This window comes from Podarcis gaigeae (assembly GCF_964106915.1).
Source record: "Podarcis gaigeae genome assembly, chromosome: 16".
Classification (NCBI taxonomy): Eukaryota; Metazoa; Chordata; class Lepidosauria; order Squamata; family Lacertidae; genus Podarcis; species Podarcis gaigeae.
The window spans coordinates 9,993,407-10,013,391 of record NC_139693.1 but is presented as its reverse complement, the minus strand read 5'-3'; the positions used below and the strand labels follow the sequence as shown (position 1 = coordinate 10,013,391).

Below are 19,985 nucleotides of genomic sequence, written 5' to 3'. Positions count from 1 at the left end.
ATGGCCGCCATTCTCTCACGGTAAAAAAATGGAATGCCCCGGTTTTTCCGTGACACTTGGAGGCATGCACATCTTGTATCCACCAGATCTGTGCATTCAGGAGTGTGGGTCCGATTTTGCGCAGTTCCCTTCCAGCTGAAGTCAAACAGTCCCCTTCCCTGTTGAACGTCCAGCTGAGCAGGTCTTGTGAGGCGTGAGGCCAAGGGAGAGCCCTGAGAGCATTGGAGCCAACTCCTAGGGGCCAAGGTCCCTTCGCTCCCCCCCCCCCATAAAATATTTGAGGGAGCTAGGCTACCCCCAAAGTTGATGGGCATTGTTATTCAAATAGTGTGTGTGTGCCACATTGATTATGCAAATGGAGGGTTGCTGGAGGGGGGAGAGGCCACATTTGGCCCCTGGGCTCAGAGTTCCTCACCCCTGCTGTAAGGTAAACTATTGATTATCCTCATATTGGAGGCTGAGAAAGAGTGGCTTGCCTAAGGCTGCTTAACTGAGTTTGTGGGACTGGCTCTGAAGAACCCTTTGTTCCTGTTTGAACTACAGTGGTACGTTGGGTTAAGAACTTAATTCGTTCTGGAGGTCCGTTCTTAACCTGAAACTGTTCTTAACCTGAAGCACCACTTTAGCTAATGGGGCCTCCTGCTGCCGCTGTGCCGCCAGAGCACGATTTCTGTTCTCATCCTGAAGCAAAGTTCTTAACCCGAGGTACTATTTCTGGGTTAGCGAAGTCTGTAACCTGAAGCCTCTGTAACCCAAGGTACCACTGTAGTCCTTTAAAACCATGAGGACTGGAATCTTGGTTTCTTTTTGGGTGCAGGACCAGTCAGTGGGAGAGCACCCTCCTTGCATGCAGAACAGGTCCCAGGTTCAATCCCCAACATATCCAGGAGGGCTGGGGATATCTGCCCCTCTTGCTTGGAATCCTGGACAGCTGCTGCCAGTCAGTGTTGACACTACTGAGTTAGATGGACCAACAGCATTCCACATTCCTGCAAAAAATATAACACACAAAAAACCCATTTCCTTTTTGTTTTGTTTCCCTTGGTAGGGATCCTACAAATGTGGGCCTTGCAAGTCTGGTTTTGTGGGGAACCAGAATGGCAGCTGCACCCCACAGAAGACCTGCCAGAGTCCCAGCCACAACCCCTGCGACATCAACGGATACTGCCTCTTCGAACGCAACGGAGACGTTTCCTGCGCGGTGAGTCCTTTTGAGGCAAAATTGGGTCGAATGCATTTAGGGTTGCCATATTGTTGAGCTTTCTTTGCCAAATTTGAAAATGATGTTTTTGAGCTATCTCCAAAAACACATTTCTTGCGATTTCCCTGGACACTGCTTCCTAATGCAGTATTCTGCATATGGCAACTCTACATAAATTTAAAGAAAGATTACCAGATGTCCCCGTTTCCCGGGGACAGTCCCCAGATTTACAAATCAGTCCCCATACAAAATCCATTGGAGTTGAAAAGTGTCCCCGGATTCATTGAAAAAAAATCTGGTAACCTTAATTTTAATTTAAAGTGCTATGATGCTAGTTTAAATAGGCCTGGCTTCCCCCAAAGAATTCTGGGAAATGTAGTTTGTTACGTGAGCTGAGAGTTGTTAGGAGGTCCCTATTCCCCTTACAGAACTACAAATACCAGTGTTCCCTGAGAAGAAGAATTGTGTGTTAAACCACTCTGGGAATTGTAGCTCAGTGGAGGGAATAGGAGTCTCCCTACAACTCATAGCAACCTTAACAAACTACACCTCCCAGAATTCTCTGCGGGAAGCCATGGCAGTTCAGAGGGTCACCCTAGTGCTTCAAATGTATGGAGTGGACTTGCAAGTTGCTCCTTCTTTCCACTGGCTCTGGCGCCACCTACTGTTGGCCTTCCATCTTGCCACCATTGCAAAGTGGCCGAGAGACTTCTCTCGCACAACACAAATCAATCTGCCTCCTTTTCCCCAGCTCTGCAGTGTCTTTTTTTTGAGTCGGAACTGATCCTGCGTTCGTACAAATTTCATTCTACACCTTTCAGTCATGGGCATCTACAGGGTTCCCCCCCCCCGTGGGGGACGGGGTATGTGGCAAAGTAAAAAACAGAAAAGGGGAAACAGGCTAATTGTTTCTACCCCACCTCCAAATTAGAAGAGTCCGTATATTTTATTTATCTACTTATTTACTGCAGTTATATCCCACCATTTCTCCATGGGGTTCAAGGGGGCAGGTATACTATTTATCTTCACAACAACCCTGTGAGGTAGGTTAGGCTGGGAGTGAGTAATAATGATGATAATGATGATAATGATGATGATAATAATAATTTATTTATACCCCACCCATTTGGATGGGCTTCCCCAGCCACTCTGGGCGGCTTCCAACAAAATATTAGAATACAGGAATGCATCAAACATTAAAAGCTTCCCTAAACAGGGCTGCCTTCAGATGTCTTCTAAAAGTCTGGTAGTTGTTCTCTTTGACATCTGGTGGGAGGGTGTTCCACAGGGCGGATGCCACTACCGAGAGGGCCCTCTGCCTGGTTCCCTGTAACTTGGCTTCTCGCAGTGAGGGAACCACCAGAAGGCCCTCGGCGCTGGACCTCTGTGTCCGGGTAGAACAATGGTGGAGACGCTCCTTCAGATATACTGGACTGAGGCCGTTTAGGGCTTTAAAGGTCAGCACCAATACTTGGAATTGTGCTCGGAAACGTACTGGGAGCCAGTGTAGGTCTTTCAAGACCGGTGTTATGTGGTCTCGGTGGCTGCTCCCAGTCACCAGTCTGGCTGCCGCGTTCTGGATTAGTTGTAGTTTCTGGGTCACCCAATGAGGTCACCCACATCCAATGAGCTTCATGACCTGGAAGGGGTTTCCCAGGTCCTAGTCGTGCACTCTAACCACTGCACCACACTGCCTTTCTGGCTTGTTCCTCAGGTTCTACGATTGCCAGAAGCTAGCTCTTCTTTTTAACGAAGGTTGAAATCGACAGATTATTATTATTCATATGAGACAGAGGGAATGTCCCCATGCCCCCAACTTGCAGATTGTCGGGGACATGGGGCTGATACCTGCTGTTGCAAAAATATTGTTTCCTCTTTGCCTTCCCAGTGCAGCGTGGGTTGGGCCGGGAACGGCAATGTGTGCGGACGAGACACAGACATCGATGGCTACCCAGATGAGCCTTTGCCCTGCATTGATAACAACAAGCATTGCTCCAAGGTAAGATGTGATGGCAGCAGGAACAAAAGGGCCTATCGATGGCTACTAGCCACGTTGGCTATACTCTTCCTCCACAGTCTAAGAGAATAATGCTTATGAATACCAGTTCCTGGAAACCACAGGAGGGGCGAATGCTGTTCTATGTGTCTTAAAGGTAAAGGTAAAGGGACCCCTGACCATTAGGTCCAGTCGTGGCCGACTCTGGGGTTGCGGCGCTAATCTTGCTTTATTGGCCGAGGGAGCCAGCGTACAGCTTCCGGGTCATGTGGCCAGCATGACTAAGCCGCTTCCGGCGAACCAGAGCAGCGCATGGAAACGCCATTTACCTTCCCGCCAGAGTGGTACCTATTTATCTACTTTCACTTTGATGTGCTTTCAAACTGCTAGGTTGGGAGGAGCTGGGACCGAGCAACGGGAGCTCACCCTGTCACGGGGATTCAAACCGCCAACCTTCTGATCGGCAAGCCCTAGGCTCTGTGGTTTAGCCCACAGCGCCACCCACGCCCCATATATATGTGTGTCTTATATATATATATTTAATCAAAGTATTTCTCTCCTGACATATCTTCCTATATACATAAAAATGTAAGCCTGTCGTCATGCAGCTGCTGTTGGAGAATTAAAACCCCATTTAAATCATCCCTTTGTTCAGAAACATAAGGACTGAAATCATAGAATTATATTTTAAGGGAAAAGCTGTAGCTCAGGGGTAGAGTTTGTGCTCTGTATGCAGGATGTGGCAGGTTTGTTCCCTGGCATCTCCACCGAGGACTGGGGAAAACGTATGTTGGAAACCCTGAACAGTCGCAGCCGGTTAGGGATTTCTTCTGACTAGTCCCACCCTCCACCTTGCCCCTTTTCACGCAGGACAACTGCCGGCTTACACCGAACTCGGGTCAAGAGGATGCTGACAACGATGGCATCGGGGACCAGTGTGACGATGATGCGGATGGCGACGGGATCAAGAACGTGGAGGTAGGCCCAAGCGCAACTTCCCACTCAGGCTGGATGTATCGGACAAGAGCGAGGGTAGGGGACCTTTTTTAGGCCAAGGGCCACATTATACTCGTGGGCAACCTCCCAGGGGCCGCTTACCAAGCTGGGTGCAGCCAGAGACACACTCCATCCTTCCATCTAGGCAAGCACAAGGTATTATCCCAGTCCAAGTACTTGTTCCAACTAGGTAGAACCACAGGGGATGGGCAGCTTTTAATGTTTAATAGACTATTGTATTTTAATATTTTGTTGGAAGCCTCCCAGAGGGGCTGGGGAAACCCAGCCTGATGGGCGGGGTATAAATAATAAATTATCATTATTATATTATAATTATTATAGTGCAGAGGAAGGCTGGTAAAGGGTGTGGCCTGGGAAAAGGGGTGTGGCTGGGTCAGAGGACCGTGGGTCAGATAGAGAGGGCATTTGGGCCCTTGGCCTGAGGCGTCCCATCCCTAGAAGCATTAAGGATATAGGCTCTAAGACCTTCTTATCCCATATACAACGCTCAACCTATTTCTAGCCCCTTTGCAAAGAACAGACCACACACTGCAAAGTATGTGTAAGACGCTTTACTTACAGATTCAAGGTCTCAGTCATGCTTTGTTCCATGCAGCAGCAAGGATAACACAGGCAAAATGCCCTTGGGTAGAAAATGCAGAATATAATTTCAAAGACATGTTGCAAACTCAGGAGTGAGCTCACACATGTCTGTCTTGGTAGATTGCACAATGAGAGATAGAGAGAGAGGAAGTAGAAAGTCTCCGTCTCCAGAGGAGTCTATCTAGCAATGCAACTCTGTGGTTGTTTACCCACTTCATGCACTAACTAACAGCTGCGCACAGTTATGTTTGACTGCAACCTCCCACAAAAGGAACATCATGAAACGGGGCAGAAGAACCAGCATTGCAATCAGGAAGGCTAAGGCAATATTCCCCATGTCTGAATTCACCTTTTTCTCTCTCTTGTGCCCTGGTCATAGGACAACTGCCGTCTCTTCCCCAATAAAGACCAGCAGAATTCAGACACGGATTCCTTTGGGGATGCTTGTGATAACTGCCCCAACGTACCCAACAACGACCAGAAGGACACAGACGGCAACGGGGAGGGGGACGCTTGCGACAATGACATCGACGGCGACGGTGAGTGGAAGGGTCAAATCCTGGTAGAGTTCGTATGGCTGGCTTTGTCATACAGGTTAAGCCAGCACCCAGCAAAGATGGATGAGTCTTCTTTCCATACCATGCCCATTTTTGCATGAATTCAGTCATAGTTCTGTCCTGTCCTGTTTTCTTAGGTTTAAGAAATATGGAAGCCCTCCCCAAAAGGGGAAATAACATTTATTTCCTTCAGGTCTTTGTACACCACCCTTTAGCCCAAAAAGGATCTCCTAAAGTGGTGTCCAAAGATCAATATTAAGATTGCAATCTAAGAAAACACACAGCACGTGAGGAAAAGGGAATGGGAGGGAGGAGGAAAGGCAAGCCCAGGCACTGGTTTTTCAGGTTATGGTTTTTATAACACATTTAATATGTCTGATCTGAGAAAACAAATTTAACAACCGGTACGGAAGCATGATGACACACGCTCTAAGGATGTTTGGTTTTTTTAATAATAATTAAAAAAGCTATTGGGAAGCAATTCAACTTAATTAATTGTACCCTGGAAAGCTGCTGCCTATCAGTGTAGACAATACTAAGCTAGATGGACTCGGTTTAAGGCACGTTCCTGTGCACCTATGAAACAGCCCCTTTCCCCCTCTCCTCTTCCGTAGGAATTCCCAATGGGCTTGACAATTGCCCCAAAGTGCCCAACCCGCTGCAGACGGATCGCGACGAAGATGGCGTGGGAGACGCCTGTGACAGTTGTCCTGAGATCAGTAACCCTACTCAGGTATGAGCGTTGTAACATCCTATATTTCCCAGGATCCTCAGGCAGTGGTGTCCAAACTATTTTCAAAGATGGCCAGATTTGATGGTGAAGGGCTGTGAGGGCCAACCAAATGGCCGACCAAAGTGGTTAAACTTTTTTTAGGATTGAAGTTGTTGAGGGTTTTTTTTTTAGGCAGGCCGGATTGGGACTTTGGACGTGCCTGCAGTTTAAGGGAAGCCATGGCGATTAAAATGACATCATCACGCTTTAAATGTGCGGTGAAGATGAGAGTGGCGTTTGCATGTGGCTCCAGTTATGCTCGTTTGCTTACTCACCTGAGGCCATGCTCTCTTTCAGACAGATGCGGACAGCGACCTGGTGGGTGACGTTTGCGACACGAACGTCGACAGGTGAGGAAAAAGCAAAACGAAAACCCAAACCTAAAACCCGCGAAAATGCATGATCTCAGAATCTATAGGGATATTGTCTGTTTGTCCTTCTATGTATTCAGATACTTGTTAAGATATCATTACCAAATTTGGCATGATGGCTCCTGATATCAGGTTTGGGTCTATGTTTGGACCCCATTTTGAATCAATTTGGTATTTTGAATTCACTATTATTTTCTCAGTGCTATTTTTCTAGAAAAAGAGATACTTCGGCCCAGTATGCCTGAAGGAGCATCTCCACCCCGGTTGTTCAACCCAGACACTGAGGTCCACCTGCAAGGGCCTTCTGGTGGTTCCCTCCCTGCGAGAAGTGAGGTTGCAGGGAACCAGGCACAGGGCCTTATTGGTAGTGGCACCTGCCCTCAGATGTCAAGGAAATAAATAACTGTACAACTGAAAGCAGCACCAAAGATTTTAATGTTCTATGTTTTATCATGTTTCTCTATATGCTGGAAGACTGCTCAGAGTGTCTGGCACAACCTAGTCAGATGGACAGGGTACAAATAATAAAATTGTTGTTGTTCAGTGATGGCGACGGTCACCAGGACACGAAAGACAACTGTGCAGAGATCCCCAACAGCTCCCAGCTCGATTCAGACAATGACGGGCTGGGAGATGAGTGTGACAATGACGACGACAACGACGGGATCCCCGATTATGTGCCCCCGGGCCCTGACAACTGCCGTCTCGTCCCTAATCCCAACCAGAAGGATTCTGATGGTGAGCACGGGATAATTTAAAGTGGAATCTGCCCAGAATTCTTTACATCAATGGCACCAGCCACAAAATGGCTGACGCGACATTGGGGGGGGGTATGGCACGACACAAAATGGATGCCCTGCTATGTGGCGTAGCACAAAATGGCTGCCGCACCTCGGAGAGCAAAAAAAGAGACAGGACCACAAAATTGTGAGGGGATGTTGCCTCTATTCAGTGCGTGAAAAGGCACCTACATCCACCGCCACTGGTCTCACTCGCAGAAAGAAGCTCTCCTCTGTACACAACAGAGACAACATCTGTTTTGAGACAATGTTTACAGAGACCTTTTTGAGGCACCCTAGGAGGAGGAGTGTGTCACTCTGGGGTCCCCAGACTGCCGCCTTCTCAAAGAGTGCCTTGAAGGGAGCACACAGAATTGCAGATGAAATTGGACTTATTGGACCTGTGGATGTTGCTGGACTCCAGCTCCCATCAGCCCCGGCCAGCAGGGCGAACAGTCAGGGATGACGGGAGTTGTAGTGACGTCTACAGAGACACAGGTTCACCACCCATCTCAGATCCTACCTCACAGGGTTGTTGTGAGGATTGAAACAGAATATCAGGAAGGGGGAGAACATTATACGCTACCCCAGACTAAGATCATTGCTCACTTCCCCACTCAGATCATGAACACCACAACCAAGGCAGGCCAGAGGTTGCAGGTCTCCAGCTCCTTCAGCCATCAGGGTTAATGGGTTAATGGGAACTGGAGTCCAGCAACATCTGGGGCGATCCAGGCTCCCCACTCCTGTCCTGGACCAGTCATTCCCCAACCAATCAGGAATCCCATACCCAATGCACTTAAAGGTAAAGGGACCCCTGACCATTAGGTCCAGTTGTGGCCGACTCTGGGGTTGCGGCGCTCATCTCGCTTTATTGGCCGAGGAAGCCGGCGTACAGCTTCCGGGTCTTGTGCCCAGCATGACTAAGCCGCTTCTGGCGAACCAGAGCAGCGCACGGAAACGCCGTTTACCTTCCCGCCGGAGCGGTACCTATTTATCTACTTGCACTTTGAAGTGCTTTCACCCCATCGTGGGGATTCGAACCGCCAACCTTCTGATCGGGAAGTCCTAGGCTTTGTGGTTTAACCTACAGCGCCACCCGCGTCTCTTATCCAATGCACTTACAGGGGTATAAAGCAGGGATGGGGAACCCCTGGCCCTCCAGATGTTGTTGGACGCCAACTCCCATCAGCCCCAGCCAGCATGACCAGTGTTCAGGGATGATGGGGGATGTAGTCCATCTGGAGGACCACACTTCCCCCACGCCCGATAGGTATGAATATGGCGAAACATCTTCCAACGTGCTTTAGTGGCCGGGCGTTCACCATCTTTTGCCCTTCGCACAGGCAATGGCGTAGGGGATGTGTGCGAGGAGGACTTTGACAACGACACAGTGGCTGACCCGCTGGATGTCTGCCCGGAGAGCTCCGAGGTGACGCTGACCGACTTCCGTGCGTACCAGACGGTCATCTTGGATCCTGAGGGCGACGCCCAGATTGATCCCAATTGGGTGGTTCTCAATCAGGTACGGCAAGGGAGCCGGGAAGGTGCTGCAGGCTTCAGAGGTGAAATAAACCCAATTGGTTCCTTGGGCAAAAGGGGGAAAGGTCAATAAATCTTGGTAAGCCACTGGGTAGAGAAGACCTTAGTCTTTGCACAGTGCAGGATAAGCCCCCGTTGAAAAACTTCAAAGGCCTCTGGGGTTCATTGGGGACGAGTAGACAAGCGGCCATGTTGCCTATCAGGTTTGGTTTCTCGGGGTCAAGCGCCATAGGGACATAGGAAATCTACCGAATCTGGGCTTTAACGGGCTCTAACCACTGAGCTATGGCCCTTCTCTCGGTGCTTGGGTGCTAGATGCAAAACCCCAGGGGTCAATCTGGGCAGCTGCCTTGCCCTTTGCTTATACTCGACCGTCTCGTCACCACCCTTTCCTTCTCTCTTTTTTCTTCCCAACCTCCAGGGCATGGAGATTGTACAGACGATGAACAGTGACCCAGGCTTGGCTGTCGGTAAGAGGAATATACAGTATTTTTCGCTCCATAAGGCGCACCGGACCATAAGGCACACCTAGAGGGGGAAATCAAGGGGAAAAGAATTATTTCCCCCTGGGAGAAGCGCGCAGCCTGTCCGCTTCTCCCAGAGCTTCTCGGGGCTGCCGGGGGAAGCCCGGGTTCCCCTCCTCAGCCCCAAAGAGCAAAGAAGCCAAGACAGCGAGCGGGATCCATCTTCCTCTTTAGCTGTGCGCAACCTCTCCAGCCGGGCTATGGCAATTCCCCCACCTCCCGCAAAAGCCCACAGGAGCCGCGCACCCTTTAAGGAGCGCGCGGCTCCTGTGTGCTTTTCTACAAGGAGGGAGACTGGCCGCGTCAGTCCCTTCTCCCTCCTGGGGAAAAGCCCGCAAGAGCCGCGTGGAGCTTGTGTGCAGCTCCTGGGGGCTTTTCCTGCCTGCCTCCCCCCTGCATTTGCTCCATAAGACGCACACACATTTCCCCTTACTCTTTAGGAGGGAAAAATACGGTAAACATACTTGGCCGCCAATAATTCTTTGCTGCACTCAAACCATACAGTTAAAGCACTACAAAACTGCTTGAAACGGCCATGGCTTCCACCCAGGAATTCTGGGGCCTGTGATTTGTTAAGGGTGCTGAGGGAGAGGAGACCCTGCTATTCCCCTCACAGAACTACAATTCCCAGAGCGGTTTAACAACCAATCCCTCTGCCCAGAGAACTCTGGGAATTGTAGCTCTTTGAGGCTCCTAACAGTTCTCAGCACTCTTCACAAACAATAGTTCCCAGAATCCTTTGGGGGAAGCCATGACTGTTCGAAGTGATATCATGGCGCTTGAAGCCTATGGTCTGAGTGTGTCCTAGCAACTGTTCTTCAGGGTTTCAAGCAAGCAGAGAAAAATATTTCCCATCGCCTGTGCCTACCAGTCCGTTCCTCTATCTTGGCATGACGACCGCTAACTCTTTCCTTCTCTCTCTCACCACGGGACAGGGTACACAGCCTTCAACGGGGTAGACTTTGAAGGCACCTTCCACGTCAACACCATCACTGACGACGACTACGCCGGCTTCATCTTCGCCTACCAGGACAGCGCCAGTTTCTACGTGGTCATGTGGAAGCAGACGGAGCAGACCTACTGGCAGGCTACGCCCTTCCGCGCCACAGCTGAGCCGAGCCTGCAGCTCAAAGTGAGTGCCCTACTCTCCAAGTGTTCCTATTTTCCAGGGACAGTCCCAGAATTACGAAAGCCACCGCGGCTTCTGATTTGATCCTGGAATGCCCAGGGTTATGCTACCTTCTGAGATTATAAGTGATCTTAATCATTACTTTATACAGTGGTACCTCGGGTTACATACACTTCAGGTTACAGACTCCGCTAACCCAGAAATAATACCTCGGGTTAAGAACTTTGCTTCAGGATGAGAACATAAATCGTGCAGTGGCAGCGGGAGGCCCCATTAGCTAAAGTGGTGCTTCTGGTTAAGAACAGTTTCAGGTTAAGAACAGACCTCCAGAACGAATTAAGTTCTTAACTCGAGGTACCACTGTATAATTATACAATAATGATAACGAAGGAGACATAATAATAATCAAGGTGGATGTTGCCTACTAACCATAAGCATTTATTTATACGCTAGTTTGTTTCTTTATATAACATCGGCTTTTTTTTATTTATTCCTATTCCTTCTTGATTTATCATTGTCAATACACTGCTGTTCATTAAATTAAGTAACCTTTAATATTTGCTATTAGGTAATAAATTCTGATCACACACTTCTGTCAGGAGCTGACCTCCTCAAGTTTAGGTTTTGAAGCGAAAGCTGATAGATTTTTTTAAAAAATGTATTATTGATTCATTCACTCTTCTTTCCAAAGCTCAGCTGCTAAGGCTGAGGTTTCGAAATGAATGCCGATCCATCTAAATTTAGTCAATGAATAACTCACATGTTTCATGAAGAAACCAGCCCTTCTGCCAGGGAGCCTGGGATGCTATACAGTGGTACCTCGGGTTACGTACTTAATTCGTTCCGGAGGTCCGTTCTTAACCTGAAACTGTTCTTAACCTGAAGCACCACTTTTGCTAATGGGGCCCTCCTGCTGCTGCCGTACCATCGGAGCCTGATTTCTGTTCTTATCCTGAAGCAAAGTTCTTAACCTGAAGCACTATTTCTGGGTTCTGGAGTATGTAACCTGAAGCGTATGTAACCCGAGGTACCACTGTACATGGCTCCGCTTGCAATAAAATTATCCTCATGACGACCCTGTGACGGAGTTCACGTGGCAATGCGTAGCCCACCCAGCAAGCAAGCGACTTGTAGAGGAACAGGCAGAAAGGCAGGGCTGCCCTGGGCAGGAAGAAAGGTAGATGTCAAGGAATCAACTCTGAGTGGGACACAGAATTGCAGAGTGGGAAGGGACCTGATTGATCACCTCGTCCAACCTCCCAGCATTCAGCGAGGCCTCATCTGCATTATACAGTCTATAGCAGTATATCACTTTAATATAATAGTTTTATATACTTTAATATTTGTTATGGGTGGTGAGAGTTGTTAGGAGAGACCCCTCCCCCCCACAAAGAACCCTTTTATTTGGTTTTTCAGATTGAAATTTTACAGTCACATGTGCAACATACAACATAAAAACAAGATTCCAAGGAATTCCCTCCTCCCCTTTGTGGGTCCTATTGTTAATCATTCCCGGCTGCATTTTTTATGATAATTATCCAAATCTTTTACCTCTCCATTGTGTCCAAAATGATTTATCAATGGTATCTAACACCAAGTAAACGGGCAAAAATGTATAAATCTAAATCAAACAAATGCTGGAAATGTAGAGAAAGAAGGTTCTTTTTATCACATGTGGTGGTCTTGTAGTAAGGTTAAAACTTACTGGGAAATGATATATAATGAATTGAAAAGGATGTTCAAAATAACTTTGATAAAAAGCAACAACCCAGAAGATTTCTTTTGGGAATTATAGGGACAGAACTACCTAAATTGTATAAAATTCACCATTAAACCAATCTTACTAATGGTTTTTACAGTTTAAGATAAGTTATAAATTAAAATTTTGGTCTTCCTTATTTCTGATTTTTCAGTCATTTTAGCCATTTCGGCATAATTCATCATCTGGGGACTGCAGTGTTGAGACTTGCTGGAAGACCTCCATTTCCCTTCCAGAGCTACGGACTGGTTTAACAACCAATCCTTCTTCCCAGGGAGCTCTTGGGAATTGTAACTCTGTAAGGGCAACAGGGATGTCTCCCAGCCACTCTCAGCAGCCTTAACAAACTACAGCTCCCAGAATTCTCTGCAGGGAGGGCTGCCGCAGCTGTTTAAAGTGGTATCATAGCGCTTCAAAGGTATGGTGCGAACGGGTCTTGCTGAAGCAGAATCCAGCGTGGCTTCTGCAAGGCCTGATCCTGTCTCTCCTGGCTGAAACGATGCGTGCTGTTTCTCCTGCTCCCCACAACCCCTCTCCTCGCTGGCAGGCGGTGAAGTCTAGCACCGGTCCCGGAGAATACCTGCGGAATGCCTTGTGGCACACGGGCCACACCCCCGACCACGTCCGCCTGCTCTGGAAGGACCCCCGCAACGTGGGCTGGAAGGACAAGACCTCTTACCGCTTGCGGCTGCTCCACCGGCCCCAAGTGGGCTACATCAGGTGAGGTGTGGGGCTGTAGCGGTTGCTTCAGCGGTGCCACGCACCCTTCTGACATTATGCTACCTTCTGAGACTATAAGTCATCTTAATCATTATCTTATATAATTAGGCCATAATAATAGTCAAGGTGGACGTTGCCTCCTAACCTCACTCACTTATTTATTTATTTATTTATTTATTTATTTATTTATTTCTTTATTTACTATTCTTTATTGACTTATCATTGTCAACACATTACTGTTAATTAAATTAAGTAACCTTTAATATTTATTAGTAAAGGTAAAGGGACCCCTGACCATTAGGTCCCGTTGTGGCCAACTCTGGGGTTGTGGTGCTCATCTCGCTTTACTGGCCGAGGGAGCCGGTGTACAGCTTCTGGGTCATGTGGCCAGCATGACTAAGCCGCTTCTGGCGAACCAGAGCAGCGCATGGAAACGCCATTTACCTTCCCACTAGAGCGGTACCTATTTATCTACTTGGACTTTGACGTGCTTTCAAACTGCTAGGTTGGCAGGAGCAGGGACCGGCAACGGGAGCTCACCCCGTCGCTCGGATTCAAACCGCCAACCTTCTGATCGGCAAGCCCTAGGCTCTGTGGTTTAACCCACAGCGCCACCCATGTCCCTTTTAATATTTATTACTGTTACTAGCTAGCTACTAAATTCTGATCACACACTTCCGTCAAGAGCTGACCTCCTCAAGTTTAGGTTTTCGAGTGAAGGCTAGGCTGATTGAACAACGTTTGTCATTAATGTACCATATTGGCCCTAATATAGGCCGCACCCTGATATCAGACACACTTTTAAAATTCACAGGGAGAAAAGAAAAAAAGGAAATACCTGAATATAAGCCACTCCCTTAAAATCCCACAGGCACTCACACCTGCTCCATTTTACCATGTGTCTGTTTCAGCAGTGATATCGTAAAAAATCCAATTTTTGTAAGGCCACAAATTTAAGCCGCACTTTAACGTTTCATGGTTGGAATTTGGAAAAAACGTGTGGCTTATATTTGGGGGGTCAGTATGGTATTATTGATTATTGATTATTATATTCTAATCACACCCTTCCTTCAAAAGCTCACCTCCTCATGTTGAGGTTTCGAAATGAACGCTGGCCCATTAAATTTATTCAGTGAATACCTCACATGTTTCATGTAGAACCCAGCCCTTCTGCCAGGGAGTCTGGGATGCCTCCCCTTGTGATAAAATTATCCTCACAATGACCCTGTCACATGGCGATGCATAGCCCACCCAGTGAGCAAGGGACTTGTAGATCCCCCTCAGTCTGTGTCTGATGTGCTGTTCACTATCCCACACTATTTTCAGGGGTGACTAATACGTTGTTGTTTTTTACTAATATTTTATGGAAAGAATTTCAGTTACAGAAAATAAAGCGATGAAAGAAAGAAGAGAGATAGAAAAAAGTACAAAAAATACAGAAAGAAAGAAAGAAATAGTATAATATAATCAGTTACTCTTCCATACATTATTAGCTAGATATATAAATAAAATGATTGCCTCCTAAAGCATATATGATTTTTAATAGTCTACTGTGTTTGGCATGGGACGCGGGTGGCGCTGTGGGTTAAACCACAGAGCCTAGGACTTGCCGATCAGAAGGCTGGTGGTTCGAATCTGAGCGACGGGGTGAGATCCCGTTGCTCGGTCCCTGCTCCTGCCAACCTAGCGGTTTGAACGCACGTCAAAGTGCAAGTAGAGAAATAGATACCGCTCCAGCGGGAAGGTAAACGGCGTTTCCGTTCGCCAGAAGCGGCTTAGTCATGCTGGCCACATGACCTGGAAGCTGTACGCCGGCTCCCTCGGCCAGTAAAGCGAGATGAGCGCCGTAACCCCAGAGTCGGTCATGGCTAGACCTACTTACGTTCAGCATAAACTCGTTCCAAATGTCTTTACATTTGTCCAAACAAAGTCTGCATCTATAAGCAATCCATTCATATATTGCAAGTGTTGTTTAATACGTTAAAAGTACATCTGGGCCTTCCTTGCGCTGGTGCGGTTTGGCTCACTCGCTCGACTTCTCTAGAGTGGCAAAGGATAATTTGTAGATTGAGGGGGGGGAACTATGAGTCTGTTGGATTGAGTGTGAGAGGGAGACAGTAAAAAGGCCTTGGGGGGGGTTTGAATACTTCTCTTTCCCCATTTCCCCGCCACCGCCAGCCTCCCCTCTCCCAGCTGCCGTAGAGTCTGAGCCATTCCTTGTTTAACAATGTGGCCGGTCCTCTGTGTGTGTGTGTGTGTGTGTGTGTGTGTGTGTGTGTGTGTGTAAAGGGGGGGTGGCTCATTCCACTGGGAACGAGTTCACCCCCACCCCCTCCACTCCCTTCCCCAAGAACCATTCACTGGATGGGCCCCAAGGCCCATTGTCTGGTTCACCATGGCAACCCGAGTCCGGGTGGAATGCTTTTGGCCCTCAGCAGACCTTTTTAAAATGCAAAAAAGGGAGAAAAGAAATCTGGACAATGGGAAAAGGTGGTGGGGGGCAATCCTGCAGAGAATAGGGCAGAGCGGGAGGAGGAGGAATGAAGCCTGGGAACTTTCTCCCCCCTCCTTTGCGGAAAGAGCAGGAAAAGAGTGGGGACGACGACATCTCCCCATCTCTCCACTGCAACTCCACCACCCGGCCTGTGCCCCCCCCCCGCACCTTGAACCGGACTAGATCCCTAGATCTCTGTAGACCATCAAAACACGCCAACTTTTGACAAGAGGCAAAGAGGCCTTACGATGGCTTGCGCGGTTATGGTGGCTTGGAAGGAACATGTCTCCTAACGTCCTTCAGATGTTCTGGGCACTTCAGAGTAGCGTTGTCTTTACTCAGAGTAAAGGGTTCCACCTTTAGTTATGTTTCTGAATGCCGGCCATTGAGATCCACAAGAGACGAAGGCGCTCTTGTGCTCGGGTGCTGCTGAGTTCAGTGTGCTGAGTTCACCGTTTCCAAAACAATGTGTGAAACGAAACCCAGCCACCCCATGAAATTCGCACCCCTCTGAATTTTGCAATGCTATTTCCCAGCCAAATACCAAGAACGAGAATGAATATACAGTGGAACCTCGGTTTTTGAAAACCAAAAACGGAAGCCTCAATACAGAAAACTCAGAAAGGAAGCCACGTTTCCTGTTCGACTTCCGAGGCATGTTTGAAAACCGAGGTGCTTACTTCCAGGTTTTTGGTGTTTCAGTTCCGAAACGTTTGACTACAGAGGCGTTCGAAAAACGAGGTATCACTGCACTGTGGTAAATAGGGAGCTGCCTTGTTTCTGTGACAGCAAGTTGTTTTAAACTGTTTTTAATATTGTGTTTATGAAGGGCGGGTCACCCTGAAATGGGGACAACCTGAAGTGGCGGCCTCACCATTGTCTATACGGGACATATTGCTTCTGTTATAAGCAGTTTTTCCCCTCTCTCCATTTGGAAAGGGTCCCAGAGCAGCCTATGTGAGATCAATATAAGTAAGGCATTCCCTGACCCTCAGGTTTGCAATGTGAAAGGTACAACACAAAAGGAGAAGGGGCTGAGGAGGGAAGAGGAAAACTCCAGGTGCCAGTCCTTACAATAGCCGAGCCCAAAGGTGGAGTGGGTCTTCCATCCAGTCTTTCTCAATATTCAGCAGCTGGGAGGGATGGGCTGTTGCAAGATAAGAGCTGAGGAAGGCTCAGGGTTGTCTAAGACACGACGATCACAGTCCACTCATGTGTGTGCCGGCCCTGGGCTTTGTGAACCTCCCTGCTTCAAAACCATCCTTGCAGGTCGGCTGCCATTCATCTACCTTCTTTTTTTCTCCTGATCATCATGACACACACCGCCAACAAGGATTTTCCAAGCACCTGACCCCCTCCTGTCTCCCCCCACAGGGTGCTGCTATATGAGGGACCCCAGCTGGTGGCCGACTCGGGCGTCATCATCGACACGACGATGCGAGGGGGCCGCCTGGGGGTGTTTTGCTTCTCCCAGGAGAACATCATTTGGTCCAACCTGCAGTATCGCTGCAACGGTCAGCTGTGGGACAATTTGGGGTGGTTCAAAGCAGGGCTTCGCTCACCTGAGCTAGGCCTCATTCTCCTAGACCCGGGTGGGGGGTGGGATTTCCATGGAGGTCTTTAGCACCAAATCAGAGTGGGGGGTAGTATCCCCTCTGCCCTCCCCAAATAGTTGAGCCTGTTCTGGGGGAAATGACAGGATGTTTATATCACCGAGGCTGAAATTCTATATACCAGGTGGAGACAAAGGCAGAATTTGATTCAGTTTGCATTTAAAGCCATGCTTGAAAAGTTGCGCTTTTCTGAATTTTGCAATGCAGTTATCCAACCGGTGCTTACCAAGAAATGCACGTTAGGTAAAAGTATACATCGAAAATGAATATGTTGGTCCAAATAACATAGAAAAGGGGTTTGTATTAGGAGAAATGGCATGCATGATTGCGTGCATTGATCAAAATGTGTTCCTCATGAGAAATTCACACTAAAATGCAGAAGACTTTCATGAGGATTAAAAAACCCCCCACAAAAAATCTGAATTTAACAATGAGAAGATGAAGAGCAACAGAATCAACAGATCCTTCCATCATCAGGGATTGGGGCCCTCCAGGTGTTGATGAACTCCAGCGCCCATCAGCCCCATGATGATGGGAGTTGTAGTTCAGGAATATCTGGAGGACCACAGGGTTCTTCACCCCTTGCCTAGACCCGTGTCCCAACCTATCAGGGATCACATATTCAATACATTTACAGATGTGTAAAGCAGGGATGAGGAGCACATGCCCCTCTAGATGGACTCCTGTCTCCCATCTCCCCTCAGTGTTGGCCATGCTGGCTGGAGATTGATGGGAGCTGGAGTGCAACAACATCTGGAAAGCCACAGATCTTCTCCAGAGCTCTGCTTTCCATAGGTCCAATGCAAAACCTTGACTATGATGTTTCCACTCTACCTAATACGCTCTCTCTCTTTCTCCCTTCTCTCTGTAGATACCATCCCTGTGGACTTTGAGCCGTTCCGCCGGATCTTACTGGAAGGGGCTTGAACTAAGGTCATCAAAAGGGCTCAGCGCCCATCCTAGAAGTGGGCATCATTTCAGACCCCCATACACAACACACACACACACACACACACACACACAATGGACTGGAAAACTAGCAGACCTCACCCCATAAGCTTCTGGAAACCCCCAGGAGTTTGCTGGCAGCAGTCTCTTCTGTCGGGTTCGCAAGATTCCTTGGCCAAAGGACCAGCAAAGGATTCTGGGCCAGCAAGGGCCCAGCCAATCAGAGAGGGTGGCGACAGAGCAAACTCCCACTATGTCCCGTCTTTTGCTGTCTTCATTTTGGGAAACGATTTATCCATAAAAGCTCTGGCTGTTTTTCTAACTTCTTGCTCCTGTTGTTGTTTGGTGAGGGTACCAGTGGGTGGGTGGGGTCCCGAATAGTAGAAGACTTAGTTTTTTCAGTGTTTCACCTTCAAAGTAATCATCTTTCAGCGAGGGAATGAGGGAGCCAGATATTTAAACAGCTGCTTTATACCACTATGACATCCTTTTTTCCCCTGCACCCACAAAGAATTCTGGGTTGAGAAGTCTTTGTTAAAAGAAGCCCCACTTCCCCATTCGACCTCAGAGAGGACTAGAATCCCCAGAGTTTACTGGGAATCATAGACCTGTAGAGTTGGAAGGGACCCCGAGGGTCATCTAGTCCAACCCCCTGCAATGCAGGAATCTTTTGCCCAACGTGGGGCTTGGACCCACTGAGATTAAGAGCTTACTGACTGAGCTATGCTTCATGGACCAATAGCTATTAAAACAGCTGACCTTTATGTGGATCTTAATTTCACATATATGCCCATAGGTTGCTGACCTTGGGATTGTAGTGGATGGAAAAGATCACTCCATTGTGAGACAGCTACGAAAAGGCAAAATTCAGTGCTGGGGATTATTAGGAAAGGAATGAAACTACCGATATTGCAATGCTGTTATACAAATCTATGGTGCAGCTGCATTTGGAATATCCTGTAGGGTTCTGGTCAGCTCTCCTCAAAAAGGATATTGTAGAACGAGAAAAAGATTCAGAAAAGGGCAACCGAAATGCTCAAGGGACTGGAGTAATGAGGAAAGATGCCAGCATTTTTAGTTTAAAGTAAGAGGGGGACATGACTGAAATTTATAAGATTAGGCACAAATGGAAAAGGGGATGAAGAACAGTTTTTCGCCCTCTGCTGTAGCCTTAAATCTTGTGGGCATTTGGTGGAGATGATCATTGAAAGATTCAGGACCGAGGAAAGGAAGTTCTTCACAGAGCAGATAGTTAAATGTGGATTAGACAAATTTATGGAGGATCAAGCTATCACCCACCAGACTCAATGGCTGTGCTCTGCCTCCACTTTCAGAAACGGCATTTCTTTGGATAACAGTTCCTGGGAATCTCAGGAGGGCAGAGTGCTGTTGTCCTAAGGTCCGGTTTGCCCACATTCAGAACAGGAAGCTGGACCAGAGGGGCCATTGACTCTTCTTACGTTCTTATGAATTCTGCATCAGGGGCACTTTTGAGCACTAAGAAAAGCATTCCATATAAAAGTTGAAATTATTAGGAACAGAGAATGCATCAGGTCCATTTGGTCCAGTATTGTCTGCACTGACGGACAGCAGCTGCCCGCCATTTCAGGCAGGGGAGTCTTGCCCCCGCTCTACCTGGAGATACTCCATCACTGAGCCATGTCCCTTTCCCAGGTATAATTAATACTCTCACCACCCAGAGCCGTACCCCAAGACATTTGGGCACCTGAGGCAGACCCCAAAACGGCTCCCGCTTCCCTGCCAGAGAAGAAGGGATGAGGGAAGATCTACCTCAGCAACAAGGGAGAAGAAAGATCAACATTGGGATCTGCTGCCTCAGTGGAATCTGCCGCCTGAGGCAGTCGTCTCGCCAAACAGATTTCCTTCCTGTCACTAGAGAAGGAAGACATGAGAAAGTTTGCACTTGAGGTCCGACAGAAGCGCTCCGATTGAAAATGTGTGTCTCCGTCCTGTTGTTTTG

The 19,985-nt window shown here is 48.0% G+C and overlaps 1 protein-coding gene across 2 annotated transcripts in view; it reads left to right on the top strand.

Moving 5' to 3' along the window:
* THBS3 (thrombospondin 3) overlaps positions 1-18,326 on the top strand; it is a 49,715-nt gene extending 31,389 nt beyond the window's left edge. For both annotated transcript variants that reach the window (XM_083715615.1, XM_083715614.1), the window contains exons 11-23: positions 1,049-1,201; positions 3,090-3,200; positions 4,068-4,175; positions 5,176-5,335; positions 5,968-6,086; positions 6,423-6,475; positions 7,041-7,234; positions 8,622-8,800; positions 9,239-9,287; positions 10,277-10,473; positions 12,777-12,949; positions 16,818-16,957; positions 17,928-18,326. In XM_083715615.1, the coding sequence (XP_083571741.1) occupies positions 1,049-1,201; positions 3,090-3,200; positions 4,068-4,175; positions 5,176-5,335; positions 5,968-6,086; positions 6,423-6,475; positions 7,041-7,234; positions 8,622-8,800; positions 9,239-9,287; positions 10,277-10,473; positions 12,777-12,949; positions 16,818-16,957; positions 17,928-17,983 (1,692 nt within the window). In that variant the 3' untranslated portion in view covers positions 17,984-18,326. The remainder of the gene's footprint in view (positions 1-1,048; positions 1,202-3,089; positions 3,201-4,067; positions 4,176-5,175; positions 5,336-5,967; positions 6,087-6,422; positions 6,476-7,040; positions 7,235-8,621; positions 8,801-9,238; positions 9,288-10,276; positions 10,474-12,776; positions 12,950-16,817; positions 16,958-17,927) is intronic.
* The last annotated feature ends 1,659 nt before the right edge of the window (positions 18,327-19,985 follow it).